Raw genomic sequence first — 20,535 nt, forward strand, 5'->3', positions numbered from 1 at the left:
ATGAACTCCTTTTCTGCCGAAATCATGGTCGCCCTCCTGAAACAGGGTCTCGGACTCTTAAGCCCTTGTGTTTGGACTGAGTGCTTCAGATTCTTTGTTCATTGTATTTAGTTTCACTTCCCTTGTCCTGTCATTAGGCTCATGTCAGTCAGCTGTTCCTCCATGTGTTCCCACTTCCCCTAATCACCTCCTGTGTATTTAAGTCCTCTGTTTTCAGTGTGTCATTGTCAGGTCGGCTGTTGTCCATGCCATGTTTCCTATGCCATGCCATGCTTCCAAGTTTCTTGTCTAGGTTTTTCTTATTGTTTGTTTAGATTTCCCAGTTTAGGTTTGTGTTAATTTTGCTTCAGTTTGCCTTGCCCTTTGTTTGTACCTTTTTTACCAGCCATATTCAACGGCTCGCTTTTTGTTAACATTTCAAGTTCTGTTCCCTGTTCCTTGGAGTCTGCGTTTTGGGTCCTTTTGTCAACCCCTACAGTCTGCCCTCGCCAGACTGTGACACAATGACCTTAAATTCTTCAAACAAAGAAGAACCACCCATGAGAAAACTTTCTTTTTCACATGACTATAAATTGGCTGTAGATGTGAATGTGAGCAAGAATGGTCGTAACCTTGTGGCCCTGTGATAGATCAGCGACCTGTCCAGGGTGCATCTTTCCTTTCCTGTTATGACAGCTGGCATAGGTTTTAGGCCCCCATGACCCTGAATAGGATAACTGGAAGAAGATAGATGGGTGGAAAAGTTTAGGGAAAAAGATAGCTGGTGGACAGGTTCCAAATCTTAGAAAATGTTATGATAGTGATTGAGTAAAACTCAAAATGATAGCTGAGCAGGTTTTAATTTAGTCTTGTATTTTTCATCTTTGGTTTGCTGTTACAAATGTCTTCAGTCTCTCACTCGTGTAGATGATGAGTGGCTCTTGAGAAAGCTGCCAGGGCTGCTTGATTATGGAAAAAACAAAACAAAACTTAATAGCACTTATTTTGCCCACTGCTGAGATCACAGTTGTTTAATACAATTACACACAGACTTTAGGAAAATTATAGTCTTATATACTTTAAAAAGGTTGACCTTTGGATTAATTTGAGTTTAAATAACTTTAATAATAATTCAACTGAAGATGACTAAATAAATAATTTTGAAATCAAATACACTTTTCCACATCATGGTGGGGAGTGAGTCTGTGGCAAAAGTAAAGCAATGGGATCTACAAATGAGAGGAAATATGAGAGAATTAATGCAAGACAGAATGTGGCCCAATGATTGTCTTATCTTGATTATCTTGTTTTAACAATCATAAGAAGCTTAAACTGTAACTGAAATTAAAATTTGCAACCCACAATCTGCTTGTTCTGCACAGCCATGTTTTAAAAAGACGCACACGGGCGTAGGGTAAACTACACACAGATACACACACACACGTTTCCTTTTTTCAGGACAGTAACTTCATGAACACTTGCACATGATGCATTTTAGTGACATCTGTCAATGCAACAAAACCCTGGGTCACACCCTTCCTGAATGAGCAGTGCATTCAGGGTGATCGTGGCTCAAGAGTTTGTCTTGTAATCGGAAGGTTTCCGTCATTGTGTCCTTGGGCAAGGCACTTCACCTACCGTCTACTGGTGATGGCTTCTGTCAGTCTGCCCCAGGGCAGCTGTGGCTACAACTGTAGCTTGCCTTCACCAGTGAGTGAATGAATAGTGGAATTGTAAAGCGCCTTGAGGGTCTCGAAAAGTGCTATATAAATGCAATCCATTATTATATATCATATCTTAATTTTTACCATCATAGTCACACTTGTGAGTTTCAGCAGAGACGCCAAATAAAGAGGACCTTGGTTTATGCATCATGGCAGCACAAACAGCATTATAAAACAGACAACATCTACTTGATAAAGCATTGTTTCATCTTCTTAAAAGTTCACAAAAACAGTGTGTCAAAATCTGGATCATCGTAATAATGCTGCCAGTGGTTCCCCCACTCAGCTCTTTGACTGAACCGATATACTGTATTGTCAGTAATTGTTCAGTTGCATGGTGGGATTTAGTCACAGCCTTTGCTGACAGCTGATTATATCACTTTGTCACGACACTGACAAAGACATACTTTTCAGTGAAAGCTGAAATGATTTCACTTTGAACCAAGCTGCTTGTTCTTCAACTCTGAAAAAGGTGTACAGTTGCAGTCCAATGACATTTTTTTTAACCTTAGTCTTGCTTCTGCACACATGGTAGATTTTAAATCAAACAATCAACATGTGATTGAAGTGCAGATTTTCGAAGTTTCCGATTTTTAATTCAGGGGGTTTAACAAAAGTAGCGCATCAGCTGATTGTGAATTACAGCTATAGTATATGCAGAGAAATGGGGGTGTGACTGTATGCAGATAGTATGCAGAGTGCAGGCTGCAAACATAGCCCGTGGATTCATTAATCTAAATATAGCAGTAAGCGGTTTACACATTCACCTAATAAGCGGGAAATCTCTGGTTCGATCCCAAGGGGAGACACAAATCCCTTTGGGGTTACATCAGGAAGGCCAACCTACGGTAAAAAATCTGCCAAATCAAACATGCGAGCTACCCCTGTGGCGACCTCTTGTGAATAAGACTGCAGCTTAAAGTAGCTTTCTACAGGACTATACTGTGTGCACAGATGCAGCCAAATACTGCAAAACTGGAACACCATGTCAAAGTGCAAATGGATAATGACCCAAAGAATACTGCAAGAGCAACCGAAGAGTTTCACAATGCACAGAAATGGGATATTCTTCAATGACTAAGCCAGTCATCCAATCTGAGCCCAACAGAGTGTGTTTTATAATTTCTGAAGACCAAACTCAAAGCACATACACCCGAAAGCAGCAACAGAAGGTCGCTGAGCATCTCATGCAGGAAAAAGAGCATTTGATGATCTCCATGGGTTCTAGACTTCAGGCAGTCACTGACTGCACAGGATTTTCACAGAAGTATTAAAAATAACCTATTTCAAATTATGCTGGTTTATCCAATTACACCTCTGTAAATGGGGGATAGTGTATAAAAATGGCTGTAGTTCTTACAATGCTTACTCGCTGCCTGCAATCCACATACAATCGCCACACCCCCATTTAGTTATACGGCTGTAATTCTTAATCAGTCGATGCAGGACTTTTGTTAAACCCTTGAATTAAAGCTTTCATATTTTCATATTCATCTTCATTATCCTATGGATACACACAAACCGATGTTGTATTTTATTGTTTGTTGGTCCCTCTCTTACAGAGAGCAAACCTTGATGCTTTAGCTGATGTTTGGTTGGTCTTTAATGCCGAGCAGCTCTGCTGAGGGCTTTCTTGGTCTAAAAAAAAATACAGCAGAGATTATGGAAATCATGTATGGAAGGAGGTGTCATTGCAAAATATATGCAAAATTATGGAGTAATCAGTCCACTGCATAAAGTTTGAATCTTTTTATACACTGTACTATAATCAAAAGAAAGACATATATTTTTGTGTCCACACAGCTGTACTCCAAATCGAGATGATAACCACACACAGTCTTTGCTCTACACTTTTCACTTTTCATGAACAAATCGCAGCACTGCAGGTTTCTTCATTTCAACACTGACACTCCACTGCACTTTGCTGCCCTCCTATGTGCTTTAATGGAACTAACAGTACATACAGTTGAATGCATCCAAAAACACCCTAGCAAAGGCTGGATCACCAAATCCCTCACTCTATAATTCAAAGAGCCTGAGATTAAAAAAAAAAAAAAAGGGCTTTAATGGTCTTAGTGCTTATAGGGTGTTGGTGTTAAACCATACATGTGTGAAAACGGATCTCTACTTTTGCTTCCCTTGGAAGAAAGACAAAAAGGTTATATGCAGTTATAGTCTCACCTGAGCCACTGATTTCCAAAGCTAGGTAACCATCAATCAAGGAGCTGAACCCTGTCAGCCCACCCATGGCAGCATAAGGGACATCCCTGCCCACAGGCTGACCCCGTGCCTCCCTCTCCAGTTTTGTCTCAACCTGCCAAGAAGATAGAGCAAACACAATAAAGTTTTATTTGAAATTATGCAGAGTAATAGAAATCTAGATCTAGCATCTGCTTCTTTAACAAGAAGAAAACATGTTTGATGTTTGAGTTGTCTTACCAGAGTCTGGTGTTCAGAGCTGGGCTGGCCACACCCACAGGTGTAGGGACTCTGGAATCCAGAACAGGAACTGCCTGATAAATAAGTCAGCAGAACAAGAGTCCACATAGGTGCTGGAGATCACACTGAGTGGAGTAAACCTCTAATACAGTTTTAAAATGTAGTGATTTCAGACTCACAAGACTTGCACAAGTGGCCTGCTTCTTCACTGTGATGTTGAGGTAAGTGTTTACACCTGCAGCGCACGGGGTTCGGTCCAAGCCGAGGAACGTACTCGTAGGCAGGGCAGCAACATCCCTTGACTCTGCATGGTAAGGCCAGGGGTCGCTCAGAGGGAACCACTTCCCAGTCTGTTTTATGTTGCTTGTACCTGGATTACATTTCATTACTGAGCATGTGAAAGAGAGAAATATGTCTGAGTGTGTGAGTTATAAAGGAATGTGTTACCTATGTGCACAGAAGCACTGTGTTTCTGGGCCAATCAGCTTACAGTCAATACCCCCAGGCACTCCATAGCTCACATATAACCGGTTTTTAAGTCGCTGAGGAAACATCTTCTTCCTGTATTCCTCATATTGCTCTGGAGTGAAGAGCTTTTCTCCATCATCATCATCACCCACAATCCTTCAGAAGACGAACCACCAATAGGAATAATATTGCATACAGTTAAATCTATTTATATTCCTTGTTTTCCTATAATACGAGCTTATCTAATTGTAATAACATGGTCGCTATGTTAATTTTGGCAAAAGCTGTCACGTGACGGTGACTAAAAAACCAAAACAATTAGTCAAAAGACACTCGCCAAACAAACCTTCTGTATTCCCAGTAGTCATCAACTGCTTTTAAAGCGGATTGATCGAGATCTATTTTCTCCATGTTGTTAGAGGGTTTAACTTGTAGCTGTAGCTCGCTCCTTGCACAGTAGCTACTCTTTGTGTTTACAACCAGTTTTAAAATTGCCATGGAGATGGTTTTAGACTTCCCTCTAACGGGCGCAGGGTGAACTACACACACGCGTACACAAAGCAATGACGGATTTGTGGCTTGCTATCGTCGTGAACGTTACAATATGCCGTATGATTTTTTTTTTACGGAATAAACTTATTGTTACTTAAAGGTTTCCCCTTAAATAATACTCGTAGATAAACGAAAATAAATAAATAAAAGTATTTGGTTAGAGGCGATACACCACGATAAGTAGGGTATGAATACATTTCCCATAATTCAATAGCACTGACGCATGCACGAGACGTCCAGTGGAACCATGACATTCAGCGCAGTTGCATGCTTGGAATTTAGCTGCCGACTTTTGCATACAGAGACCTCGTCGGTTTTTCGAGGCTGTGTCGGAAGGCGGCGGAATGACTTTGAGCCGGAAAAGACACCTTCACTCGAAGTTCGGTAGCTAACTTTTCGTTAACGGAAACAAAGGGAGGGTGCCGTTCACAACACAGCAACAACAGCCCTGGGTTGCCAAACAACAAGCATCATTCAGTGTCAGCCACCGGTAGCCGCTGGAGCTCACAGTCGCCTCGTCACTGCCTATCTGCAGCCTGCAAATTTCCGCTTCAGTTCAAGTTAGTTCCCCAGATAACACGGTGGGTTGAAATATGTGTTTTTTGAAAGGTTTTGGAACACGAAAAAGGTTTACCTTACCTTTTCGCTGTTGACTGTATGGTTTCAGTGCTGGCGAGCAGAAATGTCGAGCTAACGTGAAATATCGATAGAGTTGGAAACCGCTTCAGTGACTGTTAAGTAGTTAAAAACAAATGTCCCGAAATGCCTATCAGAAACGAAGTACACGTGTGGTTTGGATTCGTTTTCAGTGCTGGGTTGGATAATCTACTTTAAACATGTTTATTTTATCTTCTGCTAGGTGATAAACAGTTTCAGTAAGTTCTGTATTTTGTTTTTTTGTAAAGCCCAAGCACTGTTGACAGTTCGGTATTGCGCACCTGTCGCCTAATTGAACCATTCGCTGACCCTGCCAGTTGTTTGCCTGTGCAGATGACATGCGACAGCTGTTGTGGTCAATATTTAACTTCTGGGATAGATGTGAATGGCTGGTAAGGAGTCCGATAAGTCATGCGCCCGATTAGGCACGCTGTGTTAAACAGTCCTCTAACCAGGTGGAAGATTATTTGTCTGAAACGTTTGTGTGTCCATGAAATTATGGTCAGGTCATGACAAGAGTCTCACTTCCTGACTTACTTATACCGTTACTTTAAGAATTTCTTCCTAGTTGAGTTTGTATTTGCTGATGACTGGTTTTGCCCAGGTCACAGAAAGGACATGTTTGCGTGTATGAGAAGTGTCACTTAACAGATTGTGTTACCCATCTTTTCATAATTTATCTGCTCAATTACCATCTCCTCTCCAGCCTCAAAAAGAAGTGACACTCCCTCACCCAAGAGAGTTTTCAGAAAATGAACCTGGTGACAAAGTTGTGAAAGCTGGGAAATTGTTGTCTAATGTGCTTTGACTGTGCACAGTGCGCTTGCAGCTTATTTGTCACTATTGTGCCCATTGTGGGATTGGGGTATGAATGCCCTCGGTCTGTTTCTCTCTCCCCTATTTGGAGCTGCAAAGCAGGTACCGTGAAATCTAAACTAGTAATCAGGTTTCTGGGCTAAGAGGGCTGAAAGAGATTTGTAGCTTAGTGTTTGTAACCAAAAGCAGTAAAAGGGGGAAAATGTCACTAGTAACAACCAAGTATTTCAGGAAGCCTTGCTATTAATGATAAGATAGATGTGATAATTCACATGAGGTTGTGCTTTCATTAACTCATCCAGAAATACTCATTCTGCGTTTAAAAACATTGTGAGCCCTTACAAATTAGTTTAGAGGATGAACAAAAATGAGACTGCAATGGGTTTAAGTTTTTTTTTCTTTTAGTCATGACATTGCAGCACTGCAAAAAAAAATTTAAAAAAATCCATCTCATCCATTTTCTTCTGCTCATCCTTATTAGGGTCGTGGGGGGCTGGAGGCTATTCCAGCTACCATAGGGCATGAGATGGTGTACACCCTGGGGAGGTCGCCAGTCTGAAGCAAGGCTAACACAGAGAGAGAGAGAGAGAATCAGTCACACTCACATTAACACCTATGTATAATTTAGAATCACGAGTTAACCTTATCTCACTAACTGCATGTCTTTGGATTGTGGGAGGGAGTTTTGCTGCAGTGTTTAAAGTAATTGTTTTGTCAGATTTTACATTGCATCCCTAATGTAAGCATGTTTTTCCCTCTATGTTAATGTTATTATTTCTGTCTGTTGTCTTCTTTTTCTTGTTCTTTTTTTGTTTGTTTGTTTGTTTTTTTTAAAGCATTTTCAGCCATGTCTGCTGATCCCCTGCCTAAAAACCCAGTCTGCATTGGTGATTTGGTCTCACACATCTTGCAACCCAAGCACCTTTCCAAACACCCCTGAGTGCCGATGTCTGTGGCTACACTTCTTGGCTTCTGCTGTTACTCCAGACTTCTTCATATCCCCTCACGATGAGCAGGATGTGCAGCAGACTTTGACAGCTTTGACCTCTGTGTGAATAAGGACAGCAGGATTTGTTTCCTGCAGGAACTGCTACGTTGTCAAGCTGATTGTTTAAAAATTCAAAGAACTCAAGGCCTTCAGTCTCAGACCGGGCATTCATAGCCACCTTTCCCCTTCACCACAGTACCATGCTGGCTGCACTACTGCGTAGGAACATGTCTCAGAAGCTTAGTATGCTACTCTTGGCATTCGGCCTGGCATGGGGACTTATGCTGCTGAGGTACACTGTGCAGCAGCCTCGCCATCAGAGCAGTGCAGAGTTGCGTGAGAAGATACTGGAGCTAAGCCGGCGATATGTCAAAGTGCTGACAGAAGAGAACCAGAATGCACCAGGTGGGCCACAAGGAACCTCCATGGCAGGATATGGTAAGAATTTTAGAAAAATTCAGAAGTGGTGCAATATTACCATACTTTTTAAATGGAAAGTATGGTGATATTGCACCATATTTTACTAACACCTACATGACAATTGTGTCTCATAGTTGCAAGAAGCCTCAAGGACTGATTTTTTTCCCCCCCTTCTGTCTTTTTCTCTGTTCTGTACTCAAACAGCTGACCTGAAGAGGACTATAGCTGTGTTACTGGATGACATTCTGACACGGCTTGTAAAACTGGAGGGGAAAATTGAACTGGTGGTCAATTCCTCCTCTACAAACAGCTCCCACACAGCAGGGGGCCTGCTTGCATCTGCTCCTGTAGCCCTGCAGAAACCTGTGAAGCAGCAGGAGAAACCTGGAAGTCACCCAGGGACATCTCGCCTTCATCCACACATACCTAATAGGGCCCGACCACATTAAGAAGGCCAAATATTATATCTTTTTTTTTTTTTCTTTGTTAAATAAGCACACCAAGTTTTACATCTTTTATTGCTAATGAAGCAACATCAGATAAATAAAGAGCTGCAGGGATTCTTATGGATGCCCAGAAGCTTAAGTTATGGGATGTGTCTCAGAAATATTCATCCAACTCAGAAGAAAGAGGACCTCTTTAGTCTCTCAATGCTGATATTTATTTCATTTTTTTGTACCAACACTTCCAGCACATCTTTTTCTTGTTTTGTATTTCCATTGCTGAAGCTATTATGCCTATTTTTTCAAATGTAAGGTGACTGTTTAAGTATATGCCAAAAGCAGATGCTTGAAACTGTTCCTGAATTCTAAATGCTTAATCATAAAACCAGCTTAAACTGCTCCCATCGCCAACAAGTTACAGTACTACTTCAACATATCAAAATGCTGTACATGTATGATAGCTTAGAATACAGTTTTAGCTTTTTTGCTGCCACGAAGAACTAAAGAACTTGAAGATTCTTCCTTTAGCTTACAGCTAATGAGGTTTTAAGGCTAAATTAACTAGGTAGTTTTCTTGTAACAAAAAATCCAAAGAATATTATTTGCACTCCATGTGAAGGCAATATAAATGTGTATGTGCTGTTGCTGTGAGACGTATGGAGAATATCATGGGATGATGCCTATTTGCCGCTGTAAATGCGTGCGAGTGTGTGTGCTTGCTCTGTCTCACTTCAAATCCAGTAGCTCAAAGAGACTGAATGTATATGCAGTGAGTTTTTAGCCCACTAATGCTGTTAGGATAACTGACTCACTTCTTACACATATTCATGGTGCACTGTGATTATAGAAATCTTTTAAAATTAAATCATCTGCATTGGACCTGTGCTCTTAGCATAGTTAACACTGGTTTGTCCACCAAGAAAGAAAAACTTTTAACTTGTTGGTCGTTATACTGGATTTGCAACATTTTTATCAACATTTCTTCCTTTTTTTGGTGGGAGGGGTATTATACAAAACACAGCATGAGTGGCAGAATAAAAGTGAGGAAAAATAAGGCAGTTAAAGCAGCTTTGTTTCAGCTTAACAGTATGTGGCGATCACAGGACTAAATAATTGAGCAGTGGCGCAACCTTAATTTGCTACATGATGCAATGAAGTAAAAATGATAAGGTGGTGACCTGATGGGAGATGGCTTTACTCATACAACCCTATTTTCCAAAAAAAAAAAACAAAAAAAAAACCCAAACAGTAAAATAACTGATTTTTAAAAAAATCTAAGCAGTAGCAGCATGCTTCCCAGAAAGCCTAGTCCAACACTAAAAGAAAAATGCAGTTTAGTCCAGTACTAGGTATAATGCATGTCTGGGAATCTTTATTTAAATACAACAAAAAGAGCACTACTATTTGTTCATGTTTTTATTGAGAAGTAGAATAAAAACTTCACCATCTTCCAATGTGTATGAAGAAGGCAAGAAGACACAACTCCAGGAGCATAATGTAGAAAACAACTTTGTTGCTAACCCGTGGACTTTATTTTATGACCTCAAGCTAAAGTGTCACACTGCAGGAATAAAGTTGCTTAATATTTAACTGCAGCTGGACGTTTGTCTTTTTTGTAACTTGTATTTGGTGGAGCTTTTTTTTCTTTTTTTGGAAATGGGGTTGTAAAGTGTGATTTAGACTCTGGCATAACTGACTTTGCAACCGGGAACTCCTAATCCCTACACCGCAACCTTTGACGCCATTCAAGTCGTTGACCTGAAGTTACGTTTGTCGTAAGGAGTACGTCAGGCAGTGTTGCCAACTTAGCGACTTTGTCGCTATATTTAGCGAGTTTTCTCTCTCCAGCAGCGTAGGTTACAATTACATTAGCATGGCCAATTATGCAAATTAGGTGATGACGTCATTTAGCGACTTCTAGCGACTTTTAGGACAACCAATAGCGATTTTCCTTACTGAGGAGTTGGCAACACTGACGTCAGGTTATACAGAAGGTTCCGATTATGGTGTACATCTGACGCGTGTAATTCACCTGCAGATTAACCTCATGATTTAAAAAAAGATCACCAGTAAGTTTGTGTCCTGTCCTCTGACATAAAGAGAAGCACAGCACTGAAATACAAAGCAGATCCTTCTTGAACATTTAAATGTTTTTTTTAATCATGTTTCTTCACGTGACTGTAGCCTCTACTCTGCCTCCAACGATCTTAACTCTCACTCTGTACAATGAGAAATCTTGCTCTCCTTGACAATAAATTACTTTATCCTGTGTGGCAGCGTTGCTTTGTACTAAAATATCTCAATGTTTCTCCGCGACACTAATGGTCCGTGAAAGAACATTACAACTTCTCCGTGTGTTCGCCATGTTTTTTTTAATGTCGAAAGGGGGGGGGGGCGTGGGAGATGACGTCAGATCCTGCGGCTCATAAACATATCAGCAACCTACGTTACGCGCCATCTTCTAGCTACTGACCAGAAAATATACGTAGCATATAAACCCACTTGCTTATTTTTTGTGCAAATAACCGCTTTTATTAGCTATACCGAGCAATGAGTGACCTTGAGGAAGGAAACTATGAAGGGCGGGTAAGTAGTTCCCGTCGAATGATATCGGTGACACCTTCCTTTCTTCCCTTTCTCTTCCGTGTGGCTTTCAGTAAAGAACATTGTTAGGATACACTAACTACTAGCCAATGGTAATGTGTGCTAACTCTAAATAACCTGCAACGCTTTATCGGCTTGCGTTACAGTTTTCAGACAGAGGCAGAGAAATGCCTCAAGTTAACGGAAGCAAACTATGCTAATACCTGTTTTAATGTGAAAGGTTAATGCTCTGCTAGCAAGGCTGCTTCTAACAGGCGCTAGCTAGCAAGCTAGTTGGCTTAAAATAATAACCAGTGTTAAAACACTGGTGTGTGCAAATTGGCTTCATGCAGTGTGAGTTTAATTGAGTGCAACTGACTAATTCGTTAATGAAAGGAATCACAAGTTATCTCCTACGTTATGCCAACGTCCTTTTGTGCGGATAGCTCTGCACACTTACGGGTTTTTTTTTTTTTTTGTCTGTAGTACTGCTTTGTGTCAGTGTATGAGGGTTAGTCCTAAGCCACTCTTCGTTCTCAGCGTTCATTCTCTGGTTTATCAGGTTGAAACATTGCTAGAAAATTCATTTAAGCTCTTTTTATTCCCACATATGTTACATTGTTCTGCTTATTTGCATAATTTCTGGGTTATTCAAACCTAACGAAGCAGCACTGTAAATGTAATGATGCATTCAGTTTTCCTTTTCATTTCATTCACGATATTCTCCTTTGCTAAAACACTCTGATCTTAATTTCATTGAATGTTCTTTTTTCATTAAGGTTATTGAACCTGAAGGATTTGAAGAGTTTTATCCAAGAATGATGAAGAAAATTTTCAAGATAAAAGAAGGCTAATGAAAACATATACAGAACAGAACATAGAGCTGGAAAGGGAGGAAGTGTACCGGAAGAATGGTGTCAGATAGACGCGCTTGCAGTGTAATGGCTAAAATGAAACAGACCTGGAATCAGAAAATGAGAAAACTGAAAAAAGAAGAATGAAGAAGGATAGAAATCCTCAGAGAAGGGAGTAGCGTGTAAAGAATCTGGAAGAATGAATGTGTCCCTAGGTTAAGTAAATATATTGTTTGTGTCAAAATGTCTTTTCTTTATCATGCTCCGTTTCTGTAACATAAGAAAATGCATGTTTTTTTTCCCGTTTTAATAGTCCAGGTGAACATGTACATTTTTTAAAATATATATATTTTAATAATATGCCACACAGAGGTTCATTTATTGAAATTACATGATTACTAACCCTTTTTCCCGCAGTATATAGGCTGTACATTTTAGATAAGTGTACTCTGTGTGATACTTCCATTTTATTTGACTGCTTATTGTGATTTGTATAAATAAATAAATTTTGAATGAGTAAAGGTTGTTAACATACTGCTATGGCAATAGGGGTCACGCTCCCCATCTAAATCGGATCGTGGGAGTCCAGCTCGGGTCAAGTCGGAGAGCAGGTCTCGCTCTCCGAGCCCATCCCGGGTCTCCAAACACTCCGAGTCCAGATCACGCTCTCGGTCAAAATCCAGGTAAGCTTGGCCCTTTTGCCCCCCCCTTCCCAAAACACACACATACACACACTCTGATTATCCTAAATGTTGCCATCTTCTCTTCTGTGGAATTCACTTCTTCTTCATTTTTAGATCTCGTTCTAGACGGCACTCAAACCGCCGGTACAGCCGTTCACGCTCTCGGTCCTATTCCCACCGGAGGAAGTCCCGTTCTCGTTCCTACAGCCCTGAATACCGGCGCAGGAAGAGCCAGAGCACGTCCCCCATGTCAAACCGGCGCCGTCACACCGGCAGTAGGGTAAGTGTAACTGAAGATGTTGTAGGTTATGGAAGGAAAGGTAAAGAATGTATACATTCACAATCAAATTTGTAAAGACTGGGTTATTGTGTGTCATAGCTAGTAAGTAGTGAGGACATGAATATATACTGCACAATATACTTAAAGTGAAAATTTATACGCTTAAAATGCTTTGGGGGGGGGTTATTTTTTAAAGGAGGCCATGCCTGTAAATGAATTTCACACCACATTTCACTCAACACATGACACATTTTTATTTAGCGCACCTACATGTTTCCAGAGGCTTCAGGCTAATCTCAACAAAACAGTTTTGTCATTTTGGTTTATTTTTTCAATATGTATATTATGTTTGTCTGTTTGCTTGTTTGTTTGTTTTAAATTGTTATTAGGAATTACAACTGTTTTAACAGGAAGTGTTTAATTAAAAGTCTTTACAGTCCAGAGAAGTGTTCTCATTGTGTTATGTTATAAAAATATATTGTTGTGTAAAATATGTTTTATGTTATCAGTTGATTGTGGTAAATGCGGTGGGAATCCGTTTTGACATGACATTTAATAACCCCTTTGATAAACCTTCCCTCCCTTTTATTATATCAACAGAGCCATGACTTCACAAAAGAAGCATACAGTCATGGCGGTGGTGCTGATGTTAGGGTATGTGGACCTTCTGACATATTTTTTTTTGGGGGGGGGGGGAAGTAATGTTGTGTGTGGGTCAAAGTTACCACTCTCATTGCAGTGCTGCATGAGGTATAAATGCATAAATAATCATAGTGAAATTTTTAAAAATACAAATAACTTGATGTATGTGGACACTGTGGCTGGTTTGCAACCAGCGTCACCTTTATTATCTACAATAAGTATTAGGTCGCCTTATGAATTAAGTTATATTTTGAAACTCCAGTGGAAAAGAGGCCTCAACTAACATTTAAGTGCTTAAAAAAATGCTGCCACTATTTCTTTACTGTATGTTTATTTTGTTGCTCCAGTAATTGATGATTTCCGATGTGTGTGCAGTTTTAATGCATATAAAGTACAATGTGCTATGTGTTTTACAATGACAATAATTTTTGAGCAGATCAAATGATATACTAAGTGCCCTGCCTTTTTTTTAAAAAGTGACTTTAAAGATTCAAATGTAAAATGCTGGTAAAGTAAAAAGATATTGTATATATTTATGCCGTATGCACAAAACGTAATGCTTTTCAGTGGTTCCTCATCTGCTGACATGTTTTTGCAGCACCATGTTTAACTAGTTTAACTAGCTTTCTTAAGCTCAATACTTGTAGGGCACAGCTGCTTTATGTGGGCCATATAATAATACAAAACAGAGCAAGCATGAGGCAAGTGAAAAGGTTTTATAGCATGTGTATATACATAGCTCTCCCTGTGACATATTTTTGAAAGCAGTTTAAGGGGTTATTAAAGCTGTCATAGTTTACCCACTGAGAATTTATTGTGCTACTGTTTCATCATCTTTTGTTACCCCATTGTACAAACATAAATTATATGGATTATATCCTTCAAAGCAACTCAATAACTGCCTCAGTTATAAGTCAAAAGTCACAATGTGAGAGCATGTATCCAGTGTAGGTGAAACAGTATGTTGTCCATAAGCTGTAAAACTGATCCAAAGCAACCATTAAGCATCATCTGCATCAGTTATAAATGATTGATTAAATGTGTTTTATTAGTGATTATTTTCTGTGCTGGGTTTTGGGGAAAGACATTTTTCTAGCATCTGTGCATAAAGTATGTAAAGTGATCCTGTGTATATGTGGTGGAGGGTGAGGGGGGCATCATAAATACATTAAATATATTCTGTATGCAAACCATTACATGGGTAGATGTGGTAAGCTACGTCATCAACTCTTACCCCTATCGCTGACCTTTCCAGGCGAACCCTGATCCGAGCACGTGTTTGGGGGTGTTTGGTTTGAGCCTGTACACGACTGAGCGTGACCTGAGAGAGGTGTTTTCACGCTACGGTCCTTTGGCTGGAGTCAACGTGGTGTATGACCAGCGCACAGGTCGCTCCCGTGGATTTGCCTTTGTTTACTTTGAGAGGCTTGAAGACTCTAAAGAGGTATGGAAAATATTTGGGGTGTTATTTATGGATCAGATGCCCAGTGGTCTTCAGACTTGATGCAAGCAACTTATTTTTATTGTAATATTGTATTTTCAGGTTATCTAATTTTTTTATTTACTATTTTAAATCTTTAAAATTTTTATTTAGATATCTGACTGAATATTTTTTAAATATCTCAATTTTGAGTTAAGAATGGAAATGATTAAAACAAAAACATTGTTGGCAGAAATAGGCTCGTTATATCAACAAACATTATGAAAATTGCCAGAAGAAAAAAATGTTTACCCCATAAAATGAAAATAGTTTTGGCTACAGTTCCTAATGTTTCTGGACTATTTCACAGTTACCCCAATGAAACCCAAAGTCCAGAAAGAGGGAGTTCTCCATTTTTGTTACCAGTTGTTTAGATTTGCTTCTTCAGAGAGGTTTTTTTTTTTTCTTTCTTAAAAGATTGGGTGTGATTACTTGAATATGCCACTAGGTGTCAGCCTTTCTTTAAATTCTCTCACCACCCAATCATGGGGTCTAATATAGATAGTTTCATGGGCCTTCATTATTTAAATACATTTTTACCAAAGAGCTTACAGTGGTCTGACAATATCTTTGTATTCTCCTCCCTTTTGTGTTCCCAGGCAATGGAGCGAGCCAATGGCATGGAGCTGGATGGGAGGCGCATCAGAGTGGATTATTCCATTACTAAACGTCCCCATACCCCTACGCCAGGAATCTACATGGGCCGACCTACACAGTAAGATCAGCATTTGTATCAAATCTTAGATACCTGTTCACTTAACCTACTGCATGACACTGGAGCTCCATTTAAAATCTCCATGAAGCTTAAATGCACCTCTGAGCCATACTGATTAAATGCAGTGTCTGTGCTTAACATGGTGCTTTTTTTCCCCTTAAGTTTCTCAGAAGTCATTTTACTTTTTTTTAAATGTATTTATTTTTTTAATTAATTAACTTTTTTACATTTTTACAGCAATGGTGGTGGTGGTGGTGGTGGTGGCGGTGGCAGCAGCAGAAGGGGAAGAGAGTCATATTATGACCGTGGCTATGACCGCTACGACAGATATGACGAGTACGACTACAGATATAGGTCAGCGCTAATTTTTCTAACTACAAAGTGTTGTAGTATTATATGGTAGAAGACGCATTTCAAGTTCCTTTTTTCTTTTTGTAGCCGCAGGCGCTCTCCATCACCGTACTACAGTCGATACAGGTCTCGCTCACGGTCTCGCTCCTACAGCCCACGTAAGTGTGAAGAGAAATGGCGCACAAAAAGATGGTTATTGCACTTGTTCGAACACATCTCTGTGCTTAAGTCTCTGGTGAAATGATGATCAGTCTTTTTGCACTTCACAGACTTCAGCCGTTTATTAACACAAATGTTTGTTGTTTCTTGTCTTTTGCAGGACGTTACTGAGTTGCTTCTTTCAACATTCAGCATCCCTCCAATAACTGATGGGTGTGTGTGTGTTTGCGTGTGGTAAATCAAAGTGTTTCAGAGGGAAACATTTTGATTAAGCATGTCTATATCAGCAGAACTCTTGAGTTTTAAAGTAGTTCTTGTTTACATGAAATAGATGTCTTAATTTTTAGACCTTTGGATGCATCCGTGTTGAGTTTGAGCACAGAAATCAGCACCTGTGGCTTACTCTTGCCTCATTATTAGACCTCCATCTTTCCTTCCTCCTTCATTTTCTGGAGCTCGTATCGCGTGTTTTGCTCACTTATGGTTGATCAGATTTCTTGTACTCATCACTGTTAACTTTTTACTCAAGATGGGGAAAGAAAAAAGTGACACTTGATTTTGCAGCCTGTATTAATGATGCACTCTGTGTGTATAAAGATAACAAATTAATGCGAGTGTTAATTTTGACACTAAATAACTTTAATGGTAACTAAATCAGGTGGTTAAAATGAAGTGCTACCAACATCAGAAGTTCAATTTTTTTTTCCCAGTCAAGAAGTCATTGTTTAAGTTTTCAGAGAGTTTTAATATCATGTTTTGCAATTTGTTTTATTTTTATTGTTGTTTCTTTGTATGGAAAATACAAATTTATGAAAACCGCGGAAAGTTTAAGGTGTTTTTCTGACTTGATGTTCATGAAATTGAAGTTGGGATTTAGTTGTACAGGTGGGAGTGAATGCTGTAAGTTGAGTGGGTGAGGTGGGAAGAGATTCACAGAATAAGATTAATTCCAAGGTGGTGTGCATGATAAGATATAGACACAAACTTAAAGTCGCCTGCTGTGTTCCTGTGTTGAAACTACAGTGTATCCTCAATATACATTCAGTTTACTTTCATTAAGATGACACCAAGGAAAATAAACACAACGGCTTTTAGCAAGACTTTTATTAGACTGAGTTAATAAAATACAATGTTCACATGAAGGGGTAATACATTAAAATGCACTAACTTCTTCACCGTTGTGACAGTGGATATTACATAATGAAAAGGAGACAGAACATGATTAGATTTGTTTTGCATACAATGGTGTTACCAGCCACAGGTACAACAACCTTGCAGAATGCATGAAGCCACCATAATCACTCACTCTGTCCCCCACAAAGACAGCTAAAATTTGAACAGATTGAGAGGAAATGGGATTTTGACACAGCAGATAATCACAAAAGTAAACCTGAAGGAATGAAGGGTCCTTTATCTGTAGACCATGGGACCAATAACAAGGCACTTCATTCAAATGGGGTTAATAATCACTGCTGACATGTCATGGGGCCCCTCAGAGTTATGCATTCATTCCTAGTCGTTCACATAATTCTTGTGATTTCAAGGTAACTACTAGCTCGAAGGAGACAAGGGTCAAAAACCCAACACTTTATCGTCATCTATATCATCTCTAAGTGTGCATGAGCATTCACTTTCACATTTTCATGAGTGAACTTGTACGTACACTTGTTCCTATAAACATTTGATTGATGAAGCAAATTACACAGTTATTGTTTCCCGATCTGAGTTCTGTGGTAGCCAAATTAGTGTTCAGCGTAGAGAGCAGGTGCAGGGAAATGAGAGAATCCAGGACATTTTCTAGATTGTATAGTTACATGTGCAGTTGTGGGGGGGGTTTAGTCACTGAAATTGTCCTATGACCCAGGTGTCATGGCAGGGGGTCGACAACCAGAAGGAAACATGATGTTTAAGGGTTACCGAGATATTATTGGGATTCCATAAATTACACCTATACACCCAACTTCAGAGTAACATAGTGTGTTTAGACGAAGATTTAAACACATCCACTACACTGATTTTTTGAGAGAAAGATAACTAAATCATTGCAGTACACTGATTCTACATAAAATGTAGAACTTTCTGAATTTTCCATGAACCTTCACACATACTTTAACCGTTTCATTTTTATAAAACTGAACTAAACAAGACCCAGGTTTACACCAGGTGCAACCTGTAGCTTTAACATGCATTTGTGATTAGATTAAAACTGGGAGGAGACGCTTGCAGCGTACAGGACACCGTCTGAAGGTTAAGAGGCAGCAGGAACACTGATGGGGATACTTCTGAATTCTTCGCATTTAACCAATAAGCTTGGGCTTCTACTTAGAATAACATACATTAACAGTGGTTGATTACCTAAAAATTTCTATTTTTCTGTGAGCTCTGTTCTTAAGGAAATTGGGGTCTTACATAAATACAGCCGGACTCCTTTAATTGTTTTCATTTGGACCATTATCTCAAATTCTTAATCTTAGTCAGCAGATGCTTTCAAAAATTACATTTCTGAAAGTTAAATTCATTTTTCTATTCATACTTTAAAGAGATTTCCACAAATTCAGCAGATAAACAACATTTTATTACACTAGGAGTGTATTTTATTGCTTTACAAACACTAGTCTAATTTGTATTAACATGTTAAAAATAATTAAATAGCCATTTTAAAACATTTTAATGTTTTGCATGCATCTATACCTGACTGCTAAACCCAAATGGCAATCCACACACTAATTACAAAGTTAATTATTATCTATAATATTTAAAAGCTCGATGGTTGAAGAAAATGCCCATAAACGATTTGTGTTTTTTAAACACTTACATTAATGAACAAAAATATTCAAAGTCACAGATGCTCATCACATCACTTTATTTTAAATATTCAATATTCACATGCTTTCAAATCACACCTGCATTTCTAATCAGAGGAAACGGACAACTTACTCTGTTTAAGATTCATCAAATCACGCACTTTCTCGCACAACAAACACAAGCCCATTGCAAAATTGCAAAGTGTTAAAACTCCAAAAAACAGCAAATCATGTTTCCATCTTCTTTCAGAAAACAAGTCATTGGGGGGGGGGGGGGGGGGGGGGTGGCGTTAAGGAAGGAATTGTTCTTAACACGTAGCACACTGTAACTAATCAATCAAGGTGCTGAAACCAGTAAACAACAGCTGCCAGAGGGGAAGGTTTCCTATAAGAGAGACAAAGCCACATGCTAAAGCATGGCCGTTCAGTATAGCTGCAATGTATACCAAAGTCTGCAAATGTTCATGTGACTCTGCGAGAAAACTTTTCCTCCTGCATCAACATGTGCTGCTAACCTACACAAAGGCTCCACAACAATAGACTAAAAAAATGCAGTGATGAAACACACAAAAATCAACAAATGTTTATGACGTCAAAGTGCATTTTTGTTCATTTGATGTTCAATTTTCAAAAAGAGAGAAAAAAGAAGAAGAGATAAGAATTTCTAATTGCAGCTGCTACAAACGTCATGCTTTGTGGGGTGTGCACTAAGCTCAGAATATAGCCAAATGATCAGCTACTTGGTAAATATTTTAATTACAAAAATAGATCAATTAATAAAGGACCAGTTGCTGCCAACTGAAACAGCAATCGTGTTACGTTTGGCCGCTTTTTAAACCTCCCCTCCTCTTCCAGCAAAAAAAAAAAAAAACTAATGGATGATTATTTCATTTAAAACATCAGCATATGTAAGCAGTACTATCATCTACTGATGACATAGGAAGAAGAAACTTTTCCACACAAATTCCCAAGATTTAAGTTGTGTATGGGGGGTGAAAAGGGTGTGTAAGACAAGAAAGCGAGAAAAAAAAGCTAGAGCAGATTCTTATGGGATTATTCGTCTTTTTTTAAAAAAAAAAACATAACAGAGATATTTTCTGGAATATTTGCTAATTTGCCAGCAGGCTATCCCCATTTAACTGCTGCAAGAAATATTCCTTGGCATGTGCTTTAGGGGGGCACAAACCGCCATTTTCTAATGAGATGAAGGGTGTCATCTCAAAGCAGAATCTGTGGAATAAACATGCCCTTTTTTTAAAGGGTTTTTTGGAGCCTACATGAAAGCACTTGATGACAATAGAAAACACATGTATGGAGCAGAAAACAGAAAAACGCAGTTGCATTATCATCGTTAAGGACATTGTTTGCTTTTAGTTAATGATACTGTAAGGCTCTAGATTCTTCTCAACATGGCGTTCACCACAGTCTTCCCTGACTCTTGTCCGAAGCGGTCAGCAACTGGATTAAATGGTTAAAACTCACGTGGAACGACAATGTT

General features: G+C 39.2%; 3 protein-coding genes across 7 annotated transcripts; 2 read left to right on the plus strand and 1 right to left on the minus strand.

The window, feature by feature from the left end:
- Positions 1 to 315: 315 nt before the first annotated feature.
- On the minus strand, positions 316 to 5,251 carry fam221a (family with sequence similarity 221 member A). Of its 2 annotated transcripts, none has more exons than XM_085148343.1 (6): positions 4,957 to 5,251; positions 4,590 to 4,766; positions 4,322 to 4,512; positions 4,143 to 4,216; positions 3,885 to 4,017; positions 316 to 3,341 (listed from the first exon to the last, which is right to left on the minus strand). In XM_085148343.1, exons 1-6 carry the CDS (start codon positions 5,106 to 5,108, stop codon positions 3,238 to 3,240), a joined length of 831 nt encoding a protein of 276 aa, XP_085004469.1. In that variant the 5' UTR covers positions 5,109 to 5,251; the 3' UTR covers positions 316 to 3,237. The 2 variants fall into 2 exon arrangements, with proteins under 2 accessions (XP_085004469.1, XP_085004468.1); XM_085148342.1 differs by lacking the exon at positions 316 to 3,341 and adding an exon at positions 3,369 to 3,738.
- A 160-nt stretch (positions 5,252 to 5,411) lies between these two features.
- ccdc126 (coiled-coil domain containing 126) lies at positions 5,412 to 10,238 on the plus strand. Of its 3 annotated transcripts, none has more exons than XM_085148345.1 (4): positions 5,412 to 5,743; positions 7,117 to 7,337; positions 7,472 to 8,061; positions 8,248 to 10,238. In XM_085148345.1, the coding sequence occupies exons 3-4, from the start codon at positions 7,824 to 7,826 to the stop codon at positions 8,490 to 8,492; spliced, it is 483 nt and encodes a 160-aa protein (XP_085004471.1). In that variant the 5' UTR covers positions 5,412 to 5,743; positions 7,117 to 7,337; positions 7,472 to 7,823; the 3' UTR covers positions 8,493 to 10,238. The 3 variants fall into 3 exon arrangements, with proteins under 3 accessions (XP_085004471.1, XP_085004472.1, XP_085004470.1); XM_085148346.1 differs by having other exon boundaries at positions 7,117 to 7,195; XM_085148344.1 differs by lacking the exon at positions 7,117 to 7,337.
- Positions 10,239 to 10,890: 652 nt separating this feature from the next.
- tra2a (transformer 2 alpha homolog) lies at positions 10,891 to 20,369 on the plus strand. Of its 2 annotated transcripts, none has more exons than XM_085148340.1 (9): positions 10,891 to 11,072; positions 12,473 to 12,606; positions 12,721 to 12,886; positions 13,487 to 13,540; positions 14,784 to 14,972; positions 15,608 to 15,723; positions 15,961 to 16,077; positions 16,162 to 16,232; positions 16,394 to 20,369. In XM_085148340.1, exons 1-9 carry the CDS (start codon positions 11,037 to 11,039, stop codon positions 16,402 to 16,404), a joined length of 894 nt encoding a protein of 297 aa, XP_085004466.1. In that variant the 5' UTR covers positions 10,891 to 11,036; the 3' UTR covers positions 16,405 to 20,369. The 2 variants fall into 2 exon arrangements, with proteins under 2 accessions (XP_085004466.1, XP_085004467.1); XM_085148341.1 differs by having other exon boundaries at positions 10,893 to 11,182.
- Positions 20,370 to 20,535: the final 166 nt, after the last annotated feature.

This window comes from Neolamprologus multifasciatus, chromosome 22 (assembly GCF_963576455.1).
Source record: "Neolamprologus multifasciatus chromosome 22, fNeoMul1.2, whole genome shotgun sequence".
In the NCBI taxonomy this organism is placed as follows: Eukaryota; Metazoa; Chordata; class Actinopteri; order Cichliformes; family Cichlidae; genus Neolamprologus; species Neolamprologus multifasciatus.

Coding starts and splice junctions, on each gene's coding strand:
- ccdc126 (XM_085148345.1), top strand. CDS start 7,824: ATGCTGGCTGCACTACTGCGTAGGAACATGTCTCAGAAGCTTAGTATG. Junction 8,062..8,247: donor AACCTCCATGGCAGGATATG/GTAAGAATTTTA, acceptor GTACTCAAACAG/CTGACCTGAAGAGGACTATA.
- fam221a (XM_085148342.1), bottom strand. CDS start 5,108: ATGGCAATTTTAAAACTGGTTGTAAACACAAAGAGTAGCTACTGTGCA. Junction 4,217..4,321: donor AGGCCACTTGTGCAAGTCTT/GTGAGTCTGAAA, acceptor CTTATTTATCAG/GCAGTTCCTGTTCTGGATTC. Junction 4,018..4,142: donor GCTCTGAACACCAGACTCTG/GTAAGACAACTC, acceptor TCTTCTTGGCAG/GTTGAGACAAAACTGGAGAG.
- tra2a (XM_085148340.1), top strand. CDS start 11,037: ATGAGTGACCTTGAGGAAGGAAACTATGAAGGGCGG. Junction 11,073..12,472: donor AAGGAAACTATGAAGGGCGG/GTAAGTAGTTCC, acceptor CTATGGCAATAG/GGGTCACGCTCCCCATCTAA. Junction 16,078..16,161: donor GAGTACGACTACAGATATAG/GTCAGCGCTAAT, acceptor TTCTTTTTGTAG/CCGCAGGCGCTCTCCATCAC.